Raw genomic sequence first — 20,464 nt, 5'->3', positions numbered from 1 at the left:
TGGTAGAATGAGCTGGTCTGTGAGCTGGTGTCTGCTGTGGTGATGTGAAGGTTGGCAACTAGTCTTCTAAAGTTTCTCTCATTTACGTGCCTGGTGATTCCTGCTACTGTTGACTGGGTCCTCAAGTGAGGCTGTGACCAGAACAACTACATGTGGCCTTTCCACTTGGCTTCTCGGTCTCCTCCGATGTGGCTACATGTCATTTCCAGGTGATTGCTCAGCTTCGTCACACTACAATGGCTGGGCCCCAGGAGGGCCAGATGAAAGGCTTGTTACTTCATATGACTTAGCTTCAGAAGTCACATGGTGTTGAAGTAGGCAGGATACAGGTTAAAACTGATTAGGTTTGTGAACTGGAAGACCACGCCTATGCCACGCCCTTGTGTGACCCCATGCCTCTACCTGGTACCTTTGCCATGCCCCTGTGTGACCTCATCCCCCTACCTGGCCACACCTGGGTGCCAACCAGCCAATCAGGGTAATTAACCACTCCCCTTTGGAAGTGGGTTAAAAGCCTAGAACACAGTGTGTCCGGCCCTTCTCTTTTCCCTGGCCTCTTGCCAGGAGGGCTTTGCTGTAGCCCAGAGCCTCCAGGGCACATGGCCTTTGGGCCACGCCGCCCTAGGCTTCCAGGCCTGGATGATCCGCCATGTGGCTTGTTCCTGGTGCTCGATATGAACCCCTATTTACCTCTCTGTCTTAAATAAAGCTCTCACTCTCCTATACATCTTTCTCACTAAATAAAGGCTTAAAACGTACCATGCTGCCTCGTTTATCTGTGCCAGTATTTAGAATTCTCTAAATATTAGGCAAGAACCCTCTTGGGCTTATTAATATTGAGGATTTAGTAATAAGCCCATGGTGAAATCGTACGGTACCCCAAATTCCTGTAGCACATGTGGCATCCCAGATAGCAATTCTGGGGAACTTTAAGGGGCAACATTTTTTGTATAAATTTTAGGGGGTCATGTCCGATTTCAGTGTCACTTCTGCTACAGTCACGGGTCTGCCCAGATCCAAGGGGTGGGAAACTGGAGCCTCACTTTTATGGAGGTAGCGATGTTGCATTGTAGAGAGGATATATGGGATGAACATTGGTACCTGGATTTGGAAACTGCAATCTGCCACACACATCCAAAGCACTAAACTAGAAAATGACTTTGAAATTGAGATACTAAGGTAATAGGGTATAAAATTAACATGTGCAAGTCAGTAGTTTTCACATGTATAAATGCATGAAATGGGATATAAAGGAAGAAAAAAAACCAGAGGCAATAACAGCATTGTGAAGAAAATGATAAAACAAATGACACAAAAGAAGACTTTAATGAAGGAAACACAAACCATGTTCTTAGAAAATAAGTTGTGTCATAACTATGCCAAATGTCAAGATAACATAAATTCAGCATAAACGCAATGAAAAACCTGCCTTTCTTTGCATTTATTCACTTATTTGTTTCTTTATTTTTAGATAAACAAGTTAATCCTAAAGAGGATACATCAAAGATTTTGTGTAAAAATGGGATTAAAAGATAAGTTTATTTTCATGCAAAAATATTGAAATCCATACATAATTGTATAATAATAGAAAGTTCATGTAAATCGGTATTATGAAAAAACCTTGTGTGGATTACAAAGAAAATTCATACCAAAATAATTTTATCTTTTAATCCTGTGGGGAGCAACCCGGACTAGACTAAGTTACTGGAATTAAGACTTATTCTATGCATCTGCTCTCCCACAATATGGCGCTGAGAAGGGAGAAACAGCTTCTACACAACTGCCTCCAGTTCAACCAATAAACAGCAGGACCTGCTCCTGATTGGAGGAGAGCAGCGTACTCGGCGTGTGGGTAGCAGAGTTGGGATTGGTGGAAGAGGACTATAAAGGAGGAGAGAGACAACATGCACCAGGAACATCTAAGGGGAACACTTGTGCAGCCCCCGAGAGAGCCGGCCGGCGGTGTGCCACTCCCCCGCGGAAGTGGGGAATGTGGCAGGGGGAACCGCCCTTCCACGGAGGTGGAAGGGACGGTAGCCAACCCGGGAAGAACCAGCAGCAAACCCGGGAGGGCCGAGCAGACGAAAGAACAGCGCAGGGTCCTGTGTCGTTCCTCCATGAAGAGGGGGAGCGACATAATGGTGCCGTGACTCGGATAGGAAGCCTAGGCAGGGTTTAGTGTTGCTCCTCCACGAAGAGGGGGAGCGACAAATCCCATTTTTCTATGAACTTTTTTAAGTTCTCTCATATGTAAAACTTTAAAAACAAGAATTGCTAGGAAATGTCTGAAGAACAGACAATGCGGGAGAATTAGAAGAAGAATCCAACCAAATATTAAAGCACAGTTCATACACTTCATTAAAAAAAGCAGTATGGGCCGGCGCCGCGGCTCACTAGGCTAATCCTCCGCCTTGCAGCGCCGGCACACTGGGTTCTAGTCCCGGTCGGGGCGCCGGATTCTGTCCCGGTTGCCCCTCTTCAAGGCCAGCTCTCTGCTGTGGCCAGGGAGTGCAGTGGAGGATGGCCCAAGTGCTTGGGCCCTGCACCCCATGGGAGACCAGGAGAAGTACCTGGCTCCTGCCATCAGATCAGCGCGGTGCACTGGCCATAGCGTGCCGGCCGCGGCGGCCATTGGAGGGTGAACCAACGGCAAAGGAAGACCTTTCTCTTTCTCTCTCTCACTGTCCACTCTGCCTGTCAAAAAAAAAAAAAAAAAAAAGCAGTATGGGTGTCATGAGTGCACCAACAAGTGGAAAAAACTAGAAAGATCAATAATAGAGATGAATACACATGGAATTTTGGGAAATAATAAAAATTACCTCAAATCAGTACATAATTAGGACACCTAGAAAGTCATCTGGGGGAAAAAAAAGTTGAATCATGCTTTGTACTTTTTACCCTGAAAAATTTTAAATTGATCAAGATTTAATTTTTTTTTTAAGTAGTAGAAGAAGTTGCAAGAGCTTTCTGAGAATAAAAAAAGGCCTGAGGGGGCTGGGGCTGTGGCACAGCAGGTTAACGCCTAGCCTGAAGCACTGGCATCCCATATGGGCGCTGGTTCAAGACCCAGCTGCTCCACTTCTGATCCAGCTCACTGCTATGGCCTGGGGAAGCAGTAGACGATGGCCCAAGTCCTTGGGCCCCTACACCCTCATGGGAGACCAGAAAGAAGCTCCTGGATCCTGGCTCCTGCCTTTAGATTGGCACAGCTCCAGCCAAAGCAGCCAACTGGAGAGTGAACCATCGGTTGGAAGACCTCTCTCTCTGCCTCTCCTCTCTCTGTGTAACTCTGACTTTCAAATAAATAAATCTTTAAAAAAAAAAAAAAAAAGAAAAGACAAGACAAGGCCTGGGGCTGGTGCTGTGATATAGCAGGTAAAACTACCACCTGTGGCACCAGCATCCTGTGAGTGCTGGGTCACATCAGGGCTGCCCACTTTCTATCCAGCTCCTTGCTAATGCGCCTAGGAAAGCAGCAGCAGATGGCCCTAGTCCTCCCATGTGCGAGACCCAGAAGCTCCTGGCTCCTAGATTTGGCCTGGCAAGGCCCTGACTGTTGTAGCCATTTGGGGAGTGAGCCAGTGGATGGCATATTCTCTCTCTCCCCCTCCTGTTTCCCTCTGCCTCTTCATCTCTGTAACTCTTTCAAATAAATAAATAAATATTTTTTTAAAAAATTCCTAACCATGACTTGAAATCTAATAATCACAAATAAGGTTAATTAATTCAATTACATCAAAACCAGAAACTCCTGTATTGCAAAAACTAAAGCAAAGACAAAATACACAGGCAAATTTCAAGGGAAAACTATAGCTTATATAACAGACAAAAGATTTTTCTTCCTAATAAATAAAGAGATCCTAGAAGCACAAAGAAACAATAGGAAAATGATGGCAACAAACAGGATAATTCAAAGAAAAGGAGGAAACAAACACACATATGAAAAGAATACAACCTAAAATATAAGAAAAACACAAAGATATACTGAATATTATCATTACCTATTGAATTGGGTAAAAAAATCCTAAAGGTTGACAGTGTACTCTATTGTAGAAAATTATAAAAACATTCATAATTGCTTGTGGAAGCACAAATGGCATAATCCCTATAGTAAACAATTTGTCTTTTTAAATTACAAATACAAATCATTTAACCTAACAATTCTGTTTCTCAGAATTGATAATAACAGACACATTTTAACATGTGTTTAGTTTATCAATAACAGTAAAGTTTATAATATTAAATGGAAACAAATGAATTGTGAATAATAGGAAACTGGCTTTTAAAAATACGATACCTGGGGGCTGACGCTGTGGCGCAGCTGGCATCCCATATGGGCACCAGTTCAAGTCCTGGCTGCTCCACTTCCTTTTTTTTTTTTTTTTAATTTATTTGACAGATAGATAGTGAGAAAGAGAGACAGAGAGAAAGGTCTTCCTTCCATTGTTTCACTCCCCAAATGGCCGCCATGGCTGGTACTGCACCAATCCTAAGCTAGGAGCCAGGTGCCCTCTCCTGGTCTCCCATGTGGGTACAGAGGCCCAAGCACTTGGGCCATCCTCCACTGCCCTCCTGGGCCACAGCAGAGAGCTGGACTGGAAGAGGAGCAACCAGGACTAGAACTCGGCACCCATATGGGAAACCGGTGCCGCAGCTAACGTGCCTGCGGAAGCAGCAGAGGATAACTCAAGTGTTTGGGCCCCCAGCACCCACATGGGAAACCTGGAAGAAACTCCTGTCTCCTGGCTTGGCCTGGCCCAGCCCTGGTCATTGTGGCCATTTGGAGCAGGAACCAGCAGATGGAAGACCTCTCTCTCTGTCCCTACCTCTCTCTGTAACTCTGTTTTTCAAATAAATAAAGTAAATCTTTATAAAAAAAATAAATATGGTACTTTAGGGGCAGGTTTTGGTGTAGTGGTTAGGACATTGCTTGGGATGCCCATGTCCTATATCATAGTGCTAGGTTCGAGTCCCAGCTCTGCTTCTGACTAACTCCTGCTAACACACACCCTGAGAGACAGAAAATGATGACTCAAGTACTTGGGTCCCTGCCACCCATGTGGGAGACCTAATTGAGCCCCTGACTCTTGGCTGTTGCAGGCATTTGGAGAGTGAACCAATGGCTGCAAGCTCATTCTCTCTCCGTGGGTGTGTCTGCCTTTCCAATAAGGAAAAAAATAAAAGATTTTTTGATGACAGCAGCTTAGCTAGTATAGCTACACAAAGGAGGAAAAAGGAAAGTCACAAATGATGACATTTTGCTATGGGTTTGGAAAAATCTCTAAAATTGCACTTTAAATTTCAAAAAGAAATGTATTGAATAGTGTGTCTAGCATGCTACTTTTCATGTAAAGAAGATGGGGAAAGGGACAGAAGAATGGGTCTTTGCTTGTTTATGCACAAAGAACCTTGAAAAGGATCAAGTGGAGAATCTTAGTGCTAGAGGGTTAACCTGCCTGATGGGAGACAGCACTGGTGGGTGATTGTCCATCATGTGAATTCTTTTTGTGTTTTGAAAAAAGTTGTTATATATTTTTTAAAAGTAATTAATCTAAACCCAACTTTTTTGAGGAAAGAAAAATATGACAAAGACAAAAATAAAAAAGCAATAACAATCTACTCAGAAAATAATAGCCACATACTTCATAAAGAAAGTGTATCAGATGTGGCCAGAGATATAACATAGGAAAAATACAAAGCCTTAGATTTCCTTTTCATACAAAAATTAAATGAAGAAAACAAACCACATATTCAGCTGAAAAAGTGAGAAATATAAAATATAAAAATAAATCTTGGGCCGGCGCCGTGGTGAGCCTTGCGGCGCTGGCACACCGGGTTCTAGTCCCGGTCGGGGCCTGGATTCTGTCCCGGTTGCCCCTCTTCCAGGCCAGCTCTCTGCTGTGGCCAGGGAGTGCAGTGGAGGATGGCCCAAGTGCTTGGGCCCTGCACCCCATGGGAGACCAGGAGAAGCACCTGGCTCCTGCCATCAGATCAGTGCGGTGCGCTGGCCACAGTGCGCCAGCCGCGGCAGCCATTGGAGGGTGAACCAATGGCAAAGGAAGACCTTTCTCTCTGTCTCTCTCTCTCACTGTCCACTCTGCCTGTCAAAAAAAATTTAAAAAAACTAAATAAATCTATATAAGGAACTAATAAAAGCAAAAAAAAATAAATTAAATAAGAGCAGAAAGACAGCAGAATTGATAAATAAATAAGTTGACTAATGCAACACCTCATCTATAAAATATGCAAATGACTGGCATGCTAATTGAAGAGAGAGAAACAGAATACTTGACAATATAAACACAGACATGAAGCAAGTATTTAATTATAAAAATATGTTTTATGTCTCCCTGGCAATAAATCTTTGAAATTCAATGCAGTGTGCAATTTTCAGGGAAAGTGGACTCAGAATTAGAAAGTCTCAATAACCTGATATTTGTGGAAGACATGCTTTCAATGTCCAATCAACTATTGCCAAAACAGAAATTGGGTCCAGAATGTTTTATGAGAAAATTCTTTAAAAATTTCAAGTTACATTTCTTATATTATTTAAACTGTTCCAAGATAACAGAATGATAAAATGCTGCTCAAGTTATGCTTCAAAGTTAATGCAACCCCCAAAATAGCCAAAAGAGAAAAAGAAACTTTCACTCAGTTTAACTAAAATATTAGATAACAAATAATTACTTAACAATATAAATTACTTCCAATACTATTTAAATACTTTTTCAGGACTTAATATTTTTTTTTTTTTTTAAAGGCCTTCCTTCCGTGGTTCACTCCCCAAAAGGCTGCCACGGCCGGAGCCGCACCAATCTGTAGCCGGGAGCCAGGTACTTCCTCCTGGTCTCCCAGGTGGGTGCAGGAGCCCAAGCACCTGGACCATCCTCCATTGCCTTCCCGGGCACAGCAGAGAGCTGGACTGGAAGAGGGGCAACCAGGACTAGGACCCGGCGCCCATATGGGATGCCAGCGCTGCAGCTGGAGGATTAACCAAGTGAGCCACTGTCGCTCCCCCCTTCGTGGAGGAACAACACAGGACCCTGCGCTGTTCTTTCGTCTGCTCGGCCCTTCCCGGGTTTGCTGCTGGTTCTTCCCGGGTTGGCTACCGTCCCTTCCACCTCCGTGGAAGGGCGGTTCCCCCTGCCACTTTCCCCACTTCCGCGGGGGAGCGGCACACCGCCAGCCGGCTCTCTCGGGGGCTGCTCAGATGTTCCTCAGGTGTTCCCCTTAGATGTTCCTGGTGCATGTTGTCTCTCTCCTCCTTTATAGTCCTCTTCCACCAATCCCAACTCTGCTACCCAAACGCCGAGCACGCTGCTCTCCTCCAATCAGGAGCAGCTCCTGCAGTTTGTCAAGTTGGTGAAAGGCAGCTGTGTAGAAGCTGTTTACTCCTCTCCCAGCGCCATATTGTGGGAGAGCAGATACATAGAATAAGTCTTAATTCCAGTAACTTAGTCTAGTCTGAGTTGCTCCCCACAAGCCACAGCGCCGGTCCCCAATATGTTTTATTTTAAAAGTTCAAGAATAGCTGAATTCTAGGATTTGCTTTAAAAATAGTATCTCAATAATATACAAAAGAAAAAATCATATAATTCTCTCCATGGTTGCTCTAGGACATTTGAGAAAATTTAGTATTTATTTATTTGTGATAATATATTAATAAAAGTAAAACATTAAAACATCCCATATCATTATAAGTCATCATTTCAAACAACAAAGGCAATCCCACTTAAAGTCAGAAATGCAACACAGAAGTGTGTGTTGTGGTACAGCAAGTTAAGCTGCCACTTGCGAAGCCCACATGCCATATCGAGTGCTGGTTCAAGTTCCACCTACTCCACGCCAGTCCAACTCCCTGCTAATGTGCTTGGGAGACAGCAGATGAGTGCTCAAGAACTTGAATTCTTGCCACTCACACGGGAGACCTAGATGGAGTCCCTGGTTCCTTGCTTCAGGCTGCTCCAGCCCCATATCTCTCTCTTTGAAAAATATAAAAAGAAATAAGATACATATATGCATAGCATTTTATTATGCATGTTTTTCTGAGTTGTAAAGATATGCAGTTGTAGTTCTGAATGAGTTATATTTTGACCTCCAATGAGAAGTATTGAATTTTTATGTTACTATAAAATTGATGTTATCAATGAAGAAGAAAATTAAATGCTGTAAGAAAAAGAAAGAAAGAAGCAAAACCAACACAAGTATTGAAGAGGACATTTCTACAGATGACTCTCAGAAGAGGAAACCTCAGGGAATGGAATATTTTGGCTATTCCTGAGACAATTCCTCTGGGACCCTGTGACTACCACTCTCCTCCAGAAAACGACATTGTTTCATTTGGCCACTAAACTGTCACTGATGGAACCTGAAACCTTTGGGCCTTAGATATAAAAGTGATTCAGCACACAGTGAGGCAGATTGGATTTACCCAACACTGCTATACTGGAGACACAGTATGCCATTAATTTGGAGTTTGGTTTGGTTTTCTCATTTTGGGTTACTTTTGCCTTAGGAATCACAGCCCCTGAATCCTGGCCACAGCTGCAGTGGGAGGCCCAGTGCTATCTCTGCAGAAGCTGCCAAGGCACTAGGTCACTCCCATTCCAGCCTGGGTGTGCTAAAACATCGCTGCCAGTTGGCCTCCCCAGGAGCCAGAGCTGATCTGGATGACTCCATCTACTGCTCTGTGATCACCAGAGTGAGAGAAAAGAATCATCCATGTCTCTCTGTGGCTTGGGACTGTGAATTTACTTAGTGATAACAAGGACCACTTTGGAATTTGCTCCAAGAGGACTCAACAGGCTGGGCAGAGAAAAGCTTGGTTTAGAAAGTAAATGCCAGGGCCAGCACTGTGGCATAGCGGGTAAAGCCACCACCTGTAGTGCTAGTATCCCATATGGGTGCTGGTTTGAGTCCTGGCTGCTCCACTTCCCATCCAGCTCTCTGCTATGGCCTGGGAAAGCAGTAGAAGATGGCAGCAGCATCAGTAAGGCAGGGAAACAGATGTACTAAGGAAACAAGGACAATGGAAGACAAGAAGTCATCAGAAATTAACTATTGAGGTTTAACATATCAGAGATGCATGAGGTCATATTATTTCTTCCTTTTTTATTAAATATAGTAACAATGCTCCCTCCACCAAAACATTCATGTTCTAAACCCCAGAAGCTGGGACTATGGCGCCTTTTAAGGCAAAAGGAACTCTGAAGTGTGATCTGAAGATGGGAAGGTAATTCTGAACTATCCAGGGGCCACCGTGATGACCGTGTCCTTCCATCCACAGGAGGAGGAAGGAGGGTCAGAGTGAAAGAAATGTGTCGCTGATGGCAGAGTTCAGAGCAAGGCAAGGACAGGGCCACGAACCAGAGTGTAGACACCTCTAGAAGCTCAAAAAGGCAGCAAAAGCAATTTCCCTTCGAGGCTGCGGAGAGATGACCACCCTACTGCCTCTCCCGTTTTAGGATTTCTGACCTCACGAATTTTAAAACCACCGAGCTTGTGATCATATTATTGCAGCAGCTATGGGAAACTGATACAGAGGCAATCATTGTGTATTTTTACCTATTCATGCAAGCTATTCTTACACTATGCTTACACACACAGACAGTACCAACCACATGGGAACAGATAAAACATCTGTAATCTTCCAATAATTGATGACCAGCACGGTTGCCCCTCACTACATTAAACTGATCATTCAGATGCTGAGAAGCTGACCAAAATCTAACTCATCCAATTCATTTAAATGGGAGTGTTGAGGATCATTGAAGAAATCCCCATTGAAACAGCATTTGCCACTCAAAGATATTCAGATGCTTTCACGCCTACTCATCAACGAGGCAATGAAAATTTTTGAGACAGATGACCCTAATTCGGGTACAATTCAAAGAATTTTGGAGTCAGGACAAATGTCTGTGCTTGCCATGGGGAGGTTTGCCAGGAAAAGAAGGAGTCATCTTCTGTCCAAGCTTTATTGAAAATATATATATTTTTAAAGCCTCAGTCAAAACAACCCACACAGTAAAATGTTCTCAAGGGAATTTTGCAAGCATATAAAAATTAAACATAATATACATTTTATACAGGCTACATTTGATTTTACATACTTGTACAAGCATAAGGAAATGAAATCAGCATATGAAAGAGTTATCTGTACCCCCATGTTTATTGTAGCTCAATTCACAATAGCTAAAATATGGAATCAACCCTGATGTCCATCAACTGAAGACTGGGTAAAGAAATTATGGTATATGTATGCCATGGAATACTACAACGCAATATTAAAAAAAGAAAGAAAGAAAGGAAATCCTGTCCTTTACAACAAAATGGATGCAACTGGAAAACATTACACGTAGTGAAATGTCAGTCCCAAAAAGACAAATACCATATGTTGTCCCTGATCTGTGGTAACTAATAGAGTAATCTAAAGGTAATCTATAGAAGTGAAATTGAACCTTTGAGATATGGTGACTTTGAACAGCCTTTGTCTCAACTGTCGAGGAACAGTTTTTTTTTTTTTTAATATACTGTTTGTTGAACTCTTAGTGTAGGGTTAATCTTATGTGTATGAAGTTAATTGAAAATAGATCTTAGTGAAAAATAATAATGGGAATAGGAGAAGGAGGAAGAAGGGTGGGAAGAGTAACTATGTTCCTAAATTTGTATACATGAAATGCATGAAGTTTGTATGCCTTAAATAAATAAATAGTCAAAAAAAGAACTTTATCTATAAATCACATTAAACCTGTTAAAAATGAATTAACAATTAAAATTAAAAATAAAAACTACTTTGATTAAATAGTCACAACATATATATATATATATATATATATATATGAGAATGGAATCTATTCACTTTCAAACAGCACAAAATGTTCTGGGCACTCAACCTTGCTCTCTGACACAACCAGGCATCTGATTTCTTCATCCCACTCAGGTTTAATATTCAATCCTGTTTCTTTTGCCATCCAAACTGTCAAAATTCCCTCTCCCTTCTCTCTCTTCCATGTGTCTGGGGAAGAGCGGGAATGAATTACCTAGGTTTACACAGCAAGTGGAATCAGAGGTAGCCAGTCCCTCCCATGCCTCTCAGTCCAATACTGCGAGAATCATGTGTTGGCAGAGACACTGAGTTGGAATGAAACTGTTAGCTCGTTAGGGAGCTCCTTGAGGGCCCTTTCTTGCAGTCTCTCTGTCCTTTCTCACCCTTTACCATGGCAATAGTAATCCACCCGAAGGTCTCTGCTTCTGGCAAACTTCAACTACACGCCATGGCATGTATGCATCACTCCTTGCCAAACCAAGGTGTGAACACAGTCAGCCGAGGGCTTGCTCTACCACAGCCTCATTGGCAACAGCACCACCACACTTCCTCCACCACAGCTTTTCTTGAGAATGGAGAGAACTTGGGAAACAGATTTCAACAAAAGAGGGTGGAAGGAATTGAACTTTCTCTGCTCCCTGCCTCCTGGTCTGTCTTTCAAGGGTCGAGGAGAGAAAGGCATTGCTAATGCTTCTGGAACTCAGTCTCCTTTGAAGTTCTAACATCCTTACCCCTTACCTCTGTGTTCCCTTTACTCTATAGAGACCAAAGGAGTTGTGTTTAAGAAACTGATTCTGTTGGATGTCTTCTGTTAGCAAATCCACAGCATAGCGCAGACACCATGAAGGAATTTTTCTGATTTCAAAATGTGAGAAACCTCACAAGTTTTATGTCATTGGTAGTAAAAGGAAGCAACACTGTTCTTTAGCATAACTTTGTCTTTTTTTACATATTAATTGCATACTATAATCATCATTAATTTTGGAATATTTAAATTTCAAAATGGTTTCCCAAAAATGTATCCCGATTTATAATATTGTACATCTAAGAAGTTCTCCATTTGAACTGGCTCAATAATTTGAGAAGTCTTTATATTGATTTAAAGACTCTATGAGACACTTGAGGAAAAAAACTTTCCTGAGAACTAGAAATTGTGGCAATAAGGCGAGGAAATCTAAGAGTAAACAGAGTTTGCCATTTGTGAGAGTCTAGCAATGTGCAACATTTGTTCTCACTCAAAGTAGAAGACTGAGGCAAAGTTCAAAGTTTATTATGTCTGGGAATTTGTGCTTCCTGTCGTGAAGAAGCAATAGGGTCTGGAATCACTACAGCAGACACACACACACACACACACACACACACATGAAAAAACCTGATAAATATAATAAAAACAATTATTTTCAGGCATTGGTTCACAGAACTTCTTAAGACTATGATCCGGAAAGAAATGGAAATAAACTATGTGAACTCTATGTGAGCCCTGGCTTTCTGCCCAGAGACAATTTCCACATCTTCGCATTAGGAGGGGAATCCCAAACAAAGCATTCTGGTCTTACTGAGTCTAGGAGACCAGAGTTCAGTGAGAATGAGGTGACTAGACTTTGTGGAGCAGAGTGCAGAATATGAGGGAGCTATGAAAAGAAAGCTCCAGAAACCCGCATAGGGTCCTCTCCAGCCTGACTGAGCGTCAATCTGTGCATGAGTAGGATAAAAATACAACTTCAGAGAAAGAACAATGCTGAGATTCTATAAGCTGAAGAAATGCATGATCTCACTTAAGGAGGCATACATGTCCCAGCATCCGGAGAGAAGAGGCTGCACTGAACACATGGGACATTCAGTAGAGAACCAGAAAGCTTCAGTGTTAGTCCTAGGTCTTGAGTTCATGATTAAATATCATTCTGCATTCACTCTTAGAAAGCTGTAAAAGAAGCCTGTAAGTTACTAAGCTGATCCTGAGTAACATAACTGCCTTCAGAATAAAGTACAATGTTGCTTAAGGAAGACCAAAAACCAAGCAAAAGCAATATTCAGCATTCAAGATACAAAAGTTACCAAGGATGATATCTGATCAAAATGTATGGACATGCCAACACGCAGGAGAACTTGATGCAGAAACCAGGAGAGGAAGTAGGTGGGGAGGGTGGGGGGATCAATCAATAGAAAAAGACCCAGAATTGATAGAGAGAGGAAAGGACATTAAAACAGCTGTCATAAGTATCACACCAATGTCACGAAGACAGAAGACAACTAACATGACTCAAAGATAAATGGAAGATACAAATAAATGCAAATAGAACTTTTAGATATGAAAAATGCAGAGGGTGGGATTAATAAAAGTTTAGAAATTGCAGAAGGGGAAGGACCAGCAAATGTGAAGATACTGCAATAGAAATCATCTGAGCCTTAAAACAGAATAAAGAGTGGGAAAAAAAAAAAACAAACAAGAACCCTCACCTCAGGGAGCTGCTGGATATTTGGAAACCCATAAAAAGAGGACAGGAGCAGATGTTTAGCCTAGCCGTTAAGACACCTGCATCTCACTCCCACATTGAAGTTACCTGGGTTTGACACTCTGCTCTGGCTCCTGACTCCACTTTCCCACTGATGCAGACTCTCGGCACCAGCAGTGTTGGCTCTAGTAATTGGCTTTCTGACAACTATGTGGGAGACCTGGAATGATTTCCTGGATCCCAGCTTTATCCTGGCCCAGTTCCAGTTATCTCAGGTGTTTGGGGAGAGAGAACCAGTGGATAGAAGCTGTGTCTGTATGTGTGTGTGTGTGTGTGTGTGTGTCCCATCCTGTTTTTGTGTTTCTGCCTCTCAAGCAAAATGTGTTCTAAAGTAGGATAAGCCTCTGCCTGTGGCACCAGCATCCCCTGTGGGCACTAGTTTATGTCCTGGCTGCTCCTCTTCTGACTCAGCTCTCTGCTTATGGCCTGGGAAACCAGCAGAAGATGGCCCAAGTGCTTGAGCCCCGCCATCCAAGTGGGAGTCCTGGAAGGAACTGGTTTTAGATTGGCCAGCCTGGCCCAGCCCCAGCTGTTGTGAGAATTTGGAGGGTGAGCCAGTGGATGAAAGACCTCTATCTCTCTCTGTGTCTGATTCTCTGTTGCTCTGCCTTTCAAATAAACAAATAAACAACAAAGACAACCATACTTGTTTTTTAAAACTAACAAAACAAACAGCAAACATCACAACAGAGAAATAAAAGTACAGAGTATAAGGATAAAAGGGTTAATTCATCAAGAAAACATATCGATCTTAAATGTGTATATACCTATAATATAATTTCAAAATATAGAAGCAAAATGAATAGCTTTGAAAGAGAAATAGACAAATTATACTTGAATGGTTCAATGTTCCACTTTCAATAATTCCTAGAACAATTAAACAAGAAATCAGTAAGGGTATAGAAAACTTAGATAAGACTCTCAACCAAATTGAGCTAATTGATACAGAACACTCATTGATCTAATTGATATAGAATACACTTCCTAACAACTGCAGAATACATATTTTTTTCTTTTTTAAAGATTTATTTATTCATTTGAAAGTCAGAGTTACACAGAGAGAGAAGCAGAGGCAGAGATAGAGAGAGGTCTTCCATCCACTGGTTCACTCCCCAATTGGCCGTAAAGACCAGAGCTGTGCCAATACGAAGCCAAGGTTCAGGAACTTCTTCCAGGTCTCCCATGTGGGTGCAGGGGCCCAAGGACTCGGGCCATCTTCTACTGCTTTCCTAAGCCATAACAGAGAGTTGGATCAGAAGTGAAGCAGCCGGGACTAGAACCAGTGCCCATATGGGATGCTAGCACTGCAGGCGGTGGCTTAACCCACTACGCGACAGCGCCGGCCCCTACATATTTTTCTCAAGTGCATGTGTAATATACATCATGACAGACAATATACTGAGCAATAAAAACAGTTCAAAAATATTTTAGAAGTGTGAGATCATACCAAACATATTCTTCAACTATAATGAAATTAAATTGGAGTAAGTGTAATTGAAAATTCAATATATCAAAATTTGGGAGTGGTTTTTGGCTTGGCAGTTGGGATGCTGGTTGGGGAAGCCAATGTTCTGTATCAAAGTATCTGGGTTCAATTTCTACATCCGGTTCCTGATTCCAGCTTCCTGCTAATGCAGATCCTGGAAAGACAGCAGTGATAGCTCAAATGGTAAGATTCCTGCCACCAGCATGAGAAACCTGGATTAGGTTCCTACCCCCTGGTTTCAGCCTGGTTCAGTCTGGCTGTTGCAGGCAGGCATTTGGGGAGTGAACTCATAAAAAGGAGCTCGCTCTCTCTCTCTCTCTCTCTCTCTCTCTCCCTCTCCCTCTCTCTCTCTATCTCCCTCTCCCTCTCAGTCCTCTGTCACATAAATACACTCATATTTAAATATATATCAAAATGTGTGTGTTCTTACTAAAGCAGTAGTTAGAAAGAAATGTGTAGCTATAGGTGCTTGTTTTTGAACAAGAGTAAAATCAATGCACTAGCCTTCCACCTTAAGAAGGAGGTAAAAAAAGAAATCATTTAAACTCGAAGTCAAAGAAAGTATTAAATTAAAAGGATAAAAGTAGAAATGAATGAAATAGAAAGTGGTCAAACAATAGAGAAAATTAAACAAAAAACTGGACCTTTAAAAATCAATAAAATTGATAAAAATCTAGCCAGGCTGACCAAGACAAGTATTTAAAATATCAGGAAAGAAGAGGGAAAATCCTATATGACACAGAAATTATATAAACATTAAAAGTGTAATAGAATATTTTATACATTTTATGCCAATAATTCTTATTTAGATAAAAAGACAAATTCCATGAAAAGCAAAAATTACCAAATACACTCAAGAAGAAAGAGAGAATCAGGTAGCTTTATATATATTAAGTAAATTTAATTCTTACTTTGATCCCTTTAAGTCTAGGCTCAGAAGGCTTCACTGGTGGATTCTATCAAATATTTAAAGAATAAATAATAGCAATCTCACACAAACAGAAACTATAGAAGAGAAGGAAAACTTGCTGACTCATTTTATCAGGCCAATGCCACCTTGATATCCAATACCATCCTTAAGCTCAAGACAACAAGGCTATGTTCTGGGCCCTTATGCCTCTTAGGAACCCCCCATGTGGTGTTATGCTCAAGCATTCTAAGTACTACTCTGGTCCCTAGAACTCATCGAGGCCAGCAATGCCATTTGGGTGGGGACTGTTGAGGGTTCCAGTCTCAGATTCTTTCTTCTCTTACTTTTTACCTACATATGGGGTCAACATGATGGCCCAAGAAACTGAAAACTTGCACCTCTGGAGTCATTCCAGAACCCGATGGCAAAGTTCCAATTCCAGGAGGGAAGCCTAGCAAGAACACTCCCTCTGGGTAGTGCAACATTCCTTTGATGGTATTATGCAAGACTGGGCCTCCAGAATGGTTCTGTTGTGCTGCGTTAAGGATCTCTCACTAGATCAGAGAGAGCAAGTCCAGAACTCTGGGCCACCGCCAATTGTCTGCTGACCCCAGGTTTGGACCTATGCCTTCACTCTCAACCACCACATTCTGATTGCAGTATTAACTGCAATGACAGCATCTGAAGATGGCCAGTGTTTTTGCCCCTAATGGCAAGAATGCTCACTGTACATTCCCCCACCTGACACCAAGGTTGGTGTCCCAAGTTCTTCTGCAGGCTCCATGTAACACGTCAGGCAGTCCCCTGGAAATGATTATAAATGTCTTTTCTGGGGGCTTTTGAGATGTTGCCCTACAGCACCAATTCACCTTCTCTGATTAAGGTTCTTCCTTGCCTCTGACTGTGCCCTCTCAGGATGGTTTTCAGTCTTATCAGATGTGAGATGCGCATGGCTTTGCACAAGTGGAACTCCTCTTCTTGCTCTGCCCACAGGCCCCTCACCTGACCTCCCTGCTAGTGGCAGTGTGTCAGTGTGTCAAAGGCAGTGCTGTTGTTAACACTAAAGAGACCACATTGCAGAAATGCACTGATTACAGTCCAAAGATCTCTACATTTATGCTATAAAATTCCAAACAGCAAATTTAACACAACCAGATAACAAAATAATATTCTCACTTTCCTGCAGACTCTGCATAAGATTGGCATTTATGGCCATTATCAACAAAAACAGAATCACAAACTTCCGAGTCTCACTGGAAGCTGGTGTGCATGGGTAGCAGATGTGTGATGTGGAGTCATGAGGAATGAAGTAACCAACATCAAACACGTAGTATTAAGGAAGAAGACCTATATTATTTCAAAGGGAAGACTGGGTTGTTGTAGTAATAAGAGCATTGTTACATTTTCTCAAGATGGGAGACAGGAAATGAGCCAGAAGAAATGCCTTTGATGATAAAGAAGTGGAAAAGATGGTTCCTGGACCTAAACAGGAAGAGTTGATACAACAAAGAAACTTTATGTACCCTGATTAAATAATAAAGAAATACATAAGCAGCTCTTCTCTACCTGTTTTTCTGTATCTTCCCTATACTCACATAGGCTCTTGCATTTTGTAATATACTTTTTATAAGTTTGTTTATATAGATAAAACTTGACCCCAAAAATTTGATTATAGCTCTGCATACTTTAGGGATATTCCCAATAATACCAAAACCAAATACATCACACAAAAAAGAAATCTAAAAACCATAAACACAAAATATTATAAAATTTTAGCAAGTCGGATCCAACAATATAGAAAAAGGATAATATGATATGCACAAAAAAGTAGAGTTTATCCCAGTGATAGGTTTGCTTAATATTACAAAAACCAATCAATTTTCTGTACTAGTGCAATAAAAGAGAAAAAAAGTATGATAATTTCAACAGGCATAATAAAAAGCATTTGGTGAAACTAAACAGCCACTAATAATTATGTTCTGTCTAGCAGACAGGCCTGGGCTACAGAACTTTTGGGGCATTGCTCCACAATGACGTACCTATTATGTGTCATCCCAGAACTAAGGGGACATGTCATAGAGAACCAATAATGTTCTCAAGTCCCCACTGCCAGTCAGTGGCAGCCCTAGAATTCAAATGCTGCCCTACCAATCTCTCAAGCAGAAATTGCAGCATCTACTTTCTTACCAGGAATAGCTGATATCATAAAGTGAAAATGAAATTAGTACTCTCAGAATGAAAAAATTGAAACACTGTTTCCACTAACAATAAAATATTTATTTTGTGTATTGATATTCTCACACATGGGTTTTTTACACATGAATTTATTGTTCACACATTGTTGTTCTTTGTTTTTATAACAGAATAGTTAAACAAATACAACATTGTAGAATGTTAGATTAAACTATTTTGGAGACCCTATTGAAGAAAAAGAAAGTGATACAAAATAACAAACTAAATAAGGTACAAATGTGAACCTCTTTTCACAACCAATCATTAATTTTAAAAAAGCGATGCAAACCACAGGTCTAAAATCCAGAAGAGTAACACATATTCAATAATTGTCTGCAAGACTCAAGACAAATAGTATTTTCAGACTGCAGTTTAACCTGGGTAATTGAAAGCATGGAAAACAAGCTCACTGATGAGGGGTGGACTACTATTGTGTTGACTGTGAGGACACATAAAAGATTCATTGCCAGTTGGTGTGGTTTATGCTCTACAAATGCAGAGATCTGTGCAAATTCTACTTCCATAGACTCATTCACAAAGAAAATTAACAGGGGATTTGTATTTGAATATCCTGAATTATCCATCGTATTCCTGTAGGAGAGAATTCTAGACCAAAATCAAGTGATGGCACACCTCCACTCAAGCTCTCCAACTCATGTGGTGTTTCCTCTTCTATTCCACCAAGAACAGGGCTCAGCTCAGAGCAGGCTGTAAGCCCCGGTCCTGGCTTCTCACTCTCCTAGTCCTGCTTCACTTCCATCACTTCTTCTAGTCACAGGCCCTTTACTTGGTCGGGAAAGGGATGGGTGATACCAATTGCATCTCCCAAATCTCTTCTGTCTCACATTTGGGCTGAGGATCTTTGCCAAAAAGGTGCAGAGCACAAGAACTGATCGTGCTTGTTCTCAGGTTCTTGTGTGCCTCAACCCCTGTTACCTGGGCTGGGACAAGGAATCTCAGAGAACAGGGAACGAAATTCAATGAACAGGAGAGGGGGCACCTGGGTGAAGTCCCGTATGAAATTGCATGACCTAGCGGGGGCACATTTCTAGTCTGACTCAGGTTGAGATTGACACCTCTTGGCAGGTTGTAGTTATCTGATTTTTGCAAAATGCAGTCCTAAGTTAGCTTCTTGCTACACAATCCACATTTTAGAAAGTTACTTGGAGCACATAATGCTCTATTATTTTTAACATCGGTTGAGACTGGGACCAGGAAAAAGGACCGTTTCTGTGAAGGAGCTAAGCTCCAACTTAGCTACGCAGGAGATGCAGCTAGAAGCCCTAAAAACTGAGGGAAACTGTTCTTTTCCCTAACAATAACTGTTTCTTTTTTAAACCTACAACATACTGTTCAAGAAGTGATGGAAAAATACTACCATTCCCCAGGTAAAGACATATCTTGCTTTCTTGCAGGCTCACCCAAGAATAAGACCTGTTTCACCTATTGTGTTCTCTCTCACATTTCATGTAGATATGAAATTCTAATGACTTAAAAATACTATATTTGCATATGACCAACACATATCCTGTTATATACTTCAAATCATCTCTGGATTACTTATAATACAATGTAAAGGCTATGTAAATAATTATTATACTATATTGTTTAGGGAACATTACCAAGGAAAAATGTCTGTACATGTTCAGAACAGATGCCATGTTTTTTTCCAAATATTTTTGACATGCTGTTGGTTAAGCCCAGGGATGTGGATCCCAGGAAAATAGAGGACTGAATGTAAATATAGTCTTTTATATGTACCAAATATTAATTTCAAAAGATGGTACAAGAACTATGATTTGAGTCTGGCCCTCAGATAGACCCTGAATTAATAGTGGTGATGTGCCATTCAATCCTCTTGGAGGAAAGTTCCTTCTCATGCCCACTCCCATTCTCCACAGGGACACTCCTCCTGCCTCTGTCATTCTCAACTCATTATTTCTGCCCATTTACCAGCTCTCAGCCCCTTCTCTTTATTCCTGTTCACAACTCCTCCTTCCCCAACTATTTTCACGCTTTCTGCTTCTTTGAGACTGTGGGTTTCATAGCGCACACTGAGAGTGGTGGGCATTTGCTGCCGCTGAGAGCCTTGACCCCTTTTTTCTGCACAAAAGACAAGTGCAAGGGCCTGAGACAAGGGTGCGGATGTAGGGACAGAGTGGACCTGGGATTCTGCCAGGTCCCCTGCTAACCTTGAACAGTGTCCTTTTGTGCTCCCCACCATATGGAGACAGAAATGGAAAGTATTTGTCCCACAGGACATATTAACATTAAATTGTTGAAGATTATGTGATTAGCATAGTGATTGTTGCCATAGACCTCAAAACTCTGGATTACGCCTGCCTACCAGATCCTCCGAAATTCTCTCATTTCTGTCACTACCTCAGCCATTGCATCTTCAGCGACAAAAGAAGGCCAATCAGAATGCAGAACAGGAAGACAAGAAAAGGTCAAAAGAAATCAGCAGAATAACATTGTCCGTTCCCTTTTGTGACAGA

General features: G+C 41.6%; 1 protein-coding gene across 2 annotated transcripts in view; it reads left to right on the top strand.

Annotated features, from left to right (window-relative positions):
• The window catches only part of AIG1 (androgen induced 1), a 356,709-nt gene extending 339,421 nt beyond the window's left edge, over positions 1-17,288 (top strand). For both annotated transcript variants that reach the window (XM_070073475.1, XM_070073476.1), the window contains one exon: positions 16,921-17,288. In XM_070073475.1, coding sequence (XP_069929576.1) covers positions 16,921-16,931 — 11 coding nt within the window. In that variant the 3' untranslated portion in view covers positions 16,932-17,288. The remainder of the gene's footprint in view (positions 1-16,920) is intronic.
• Positions 17,289-20,464: the final 3,176 nt, after the last annotated feature.

The sequence above is a fragment of the Oryctolagus cuniculus genome, chromosome 5 (genome assembly GCF_964237555.1).
Source record: "Oryctolagus cuniculus chromosome 5, mOryCun1.1, whole genome shotgun sequence".
Lineage (NCBI taxonomy): Eukaryota > Metazoa > Chordata > Mammalia > Lagomorpha > Leporidae > Oryctolagus > Oryctolagus cuniculus.
This window is presented reverse-complemented; position numbering and strand designations above follow the sequence as displayed.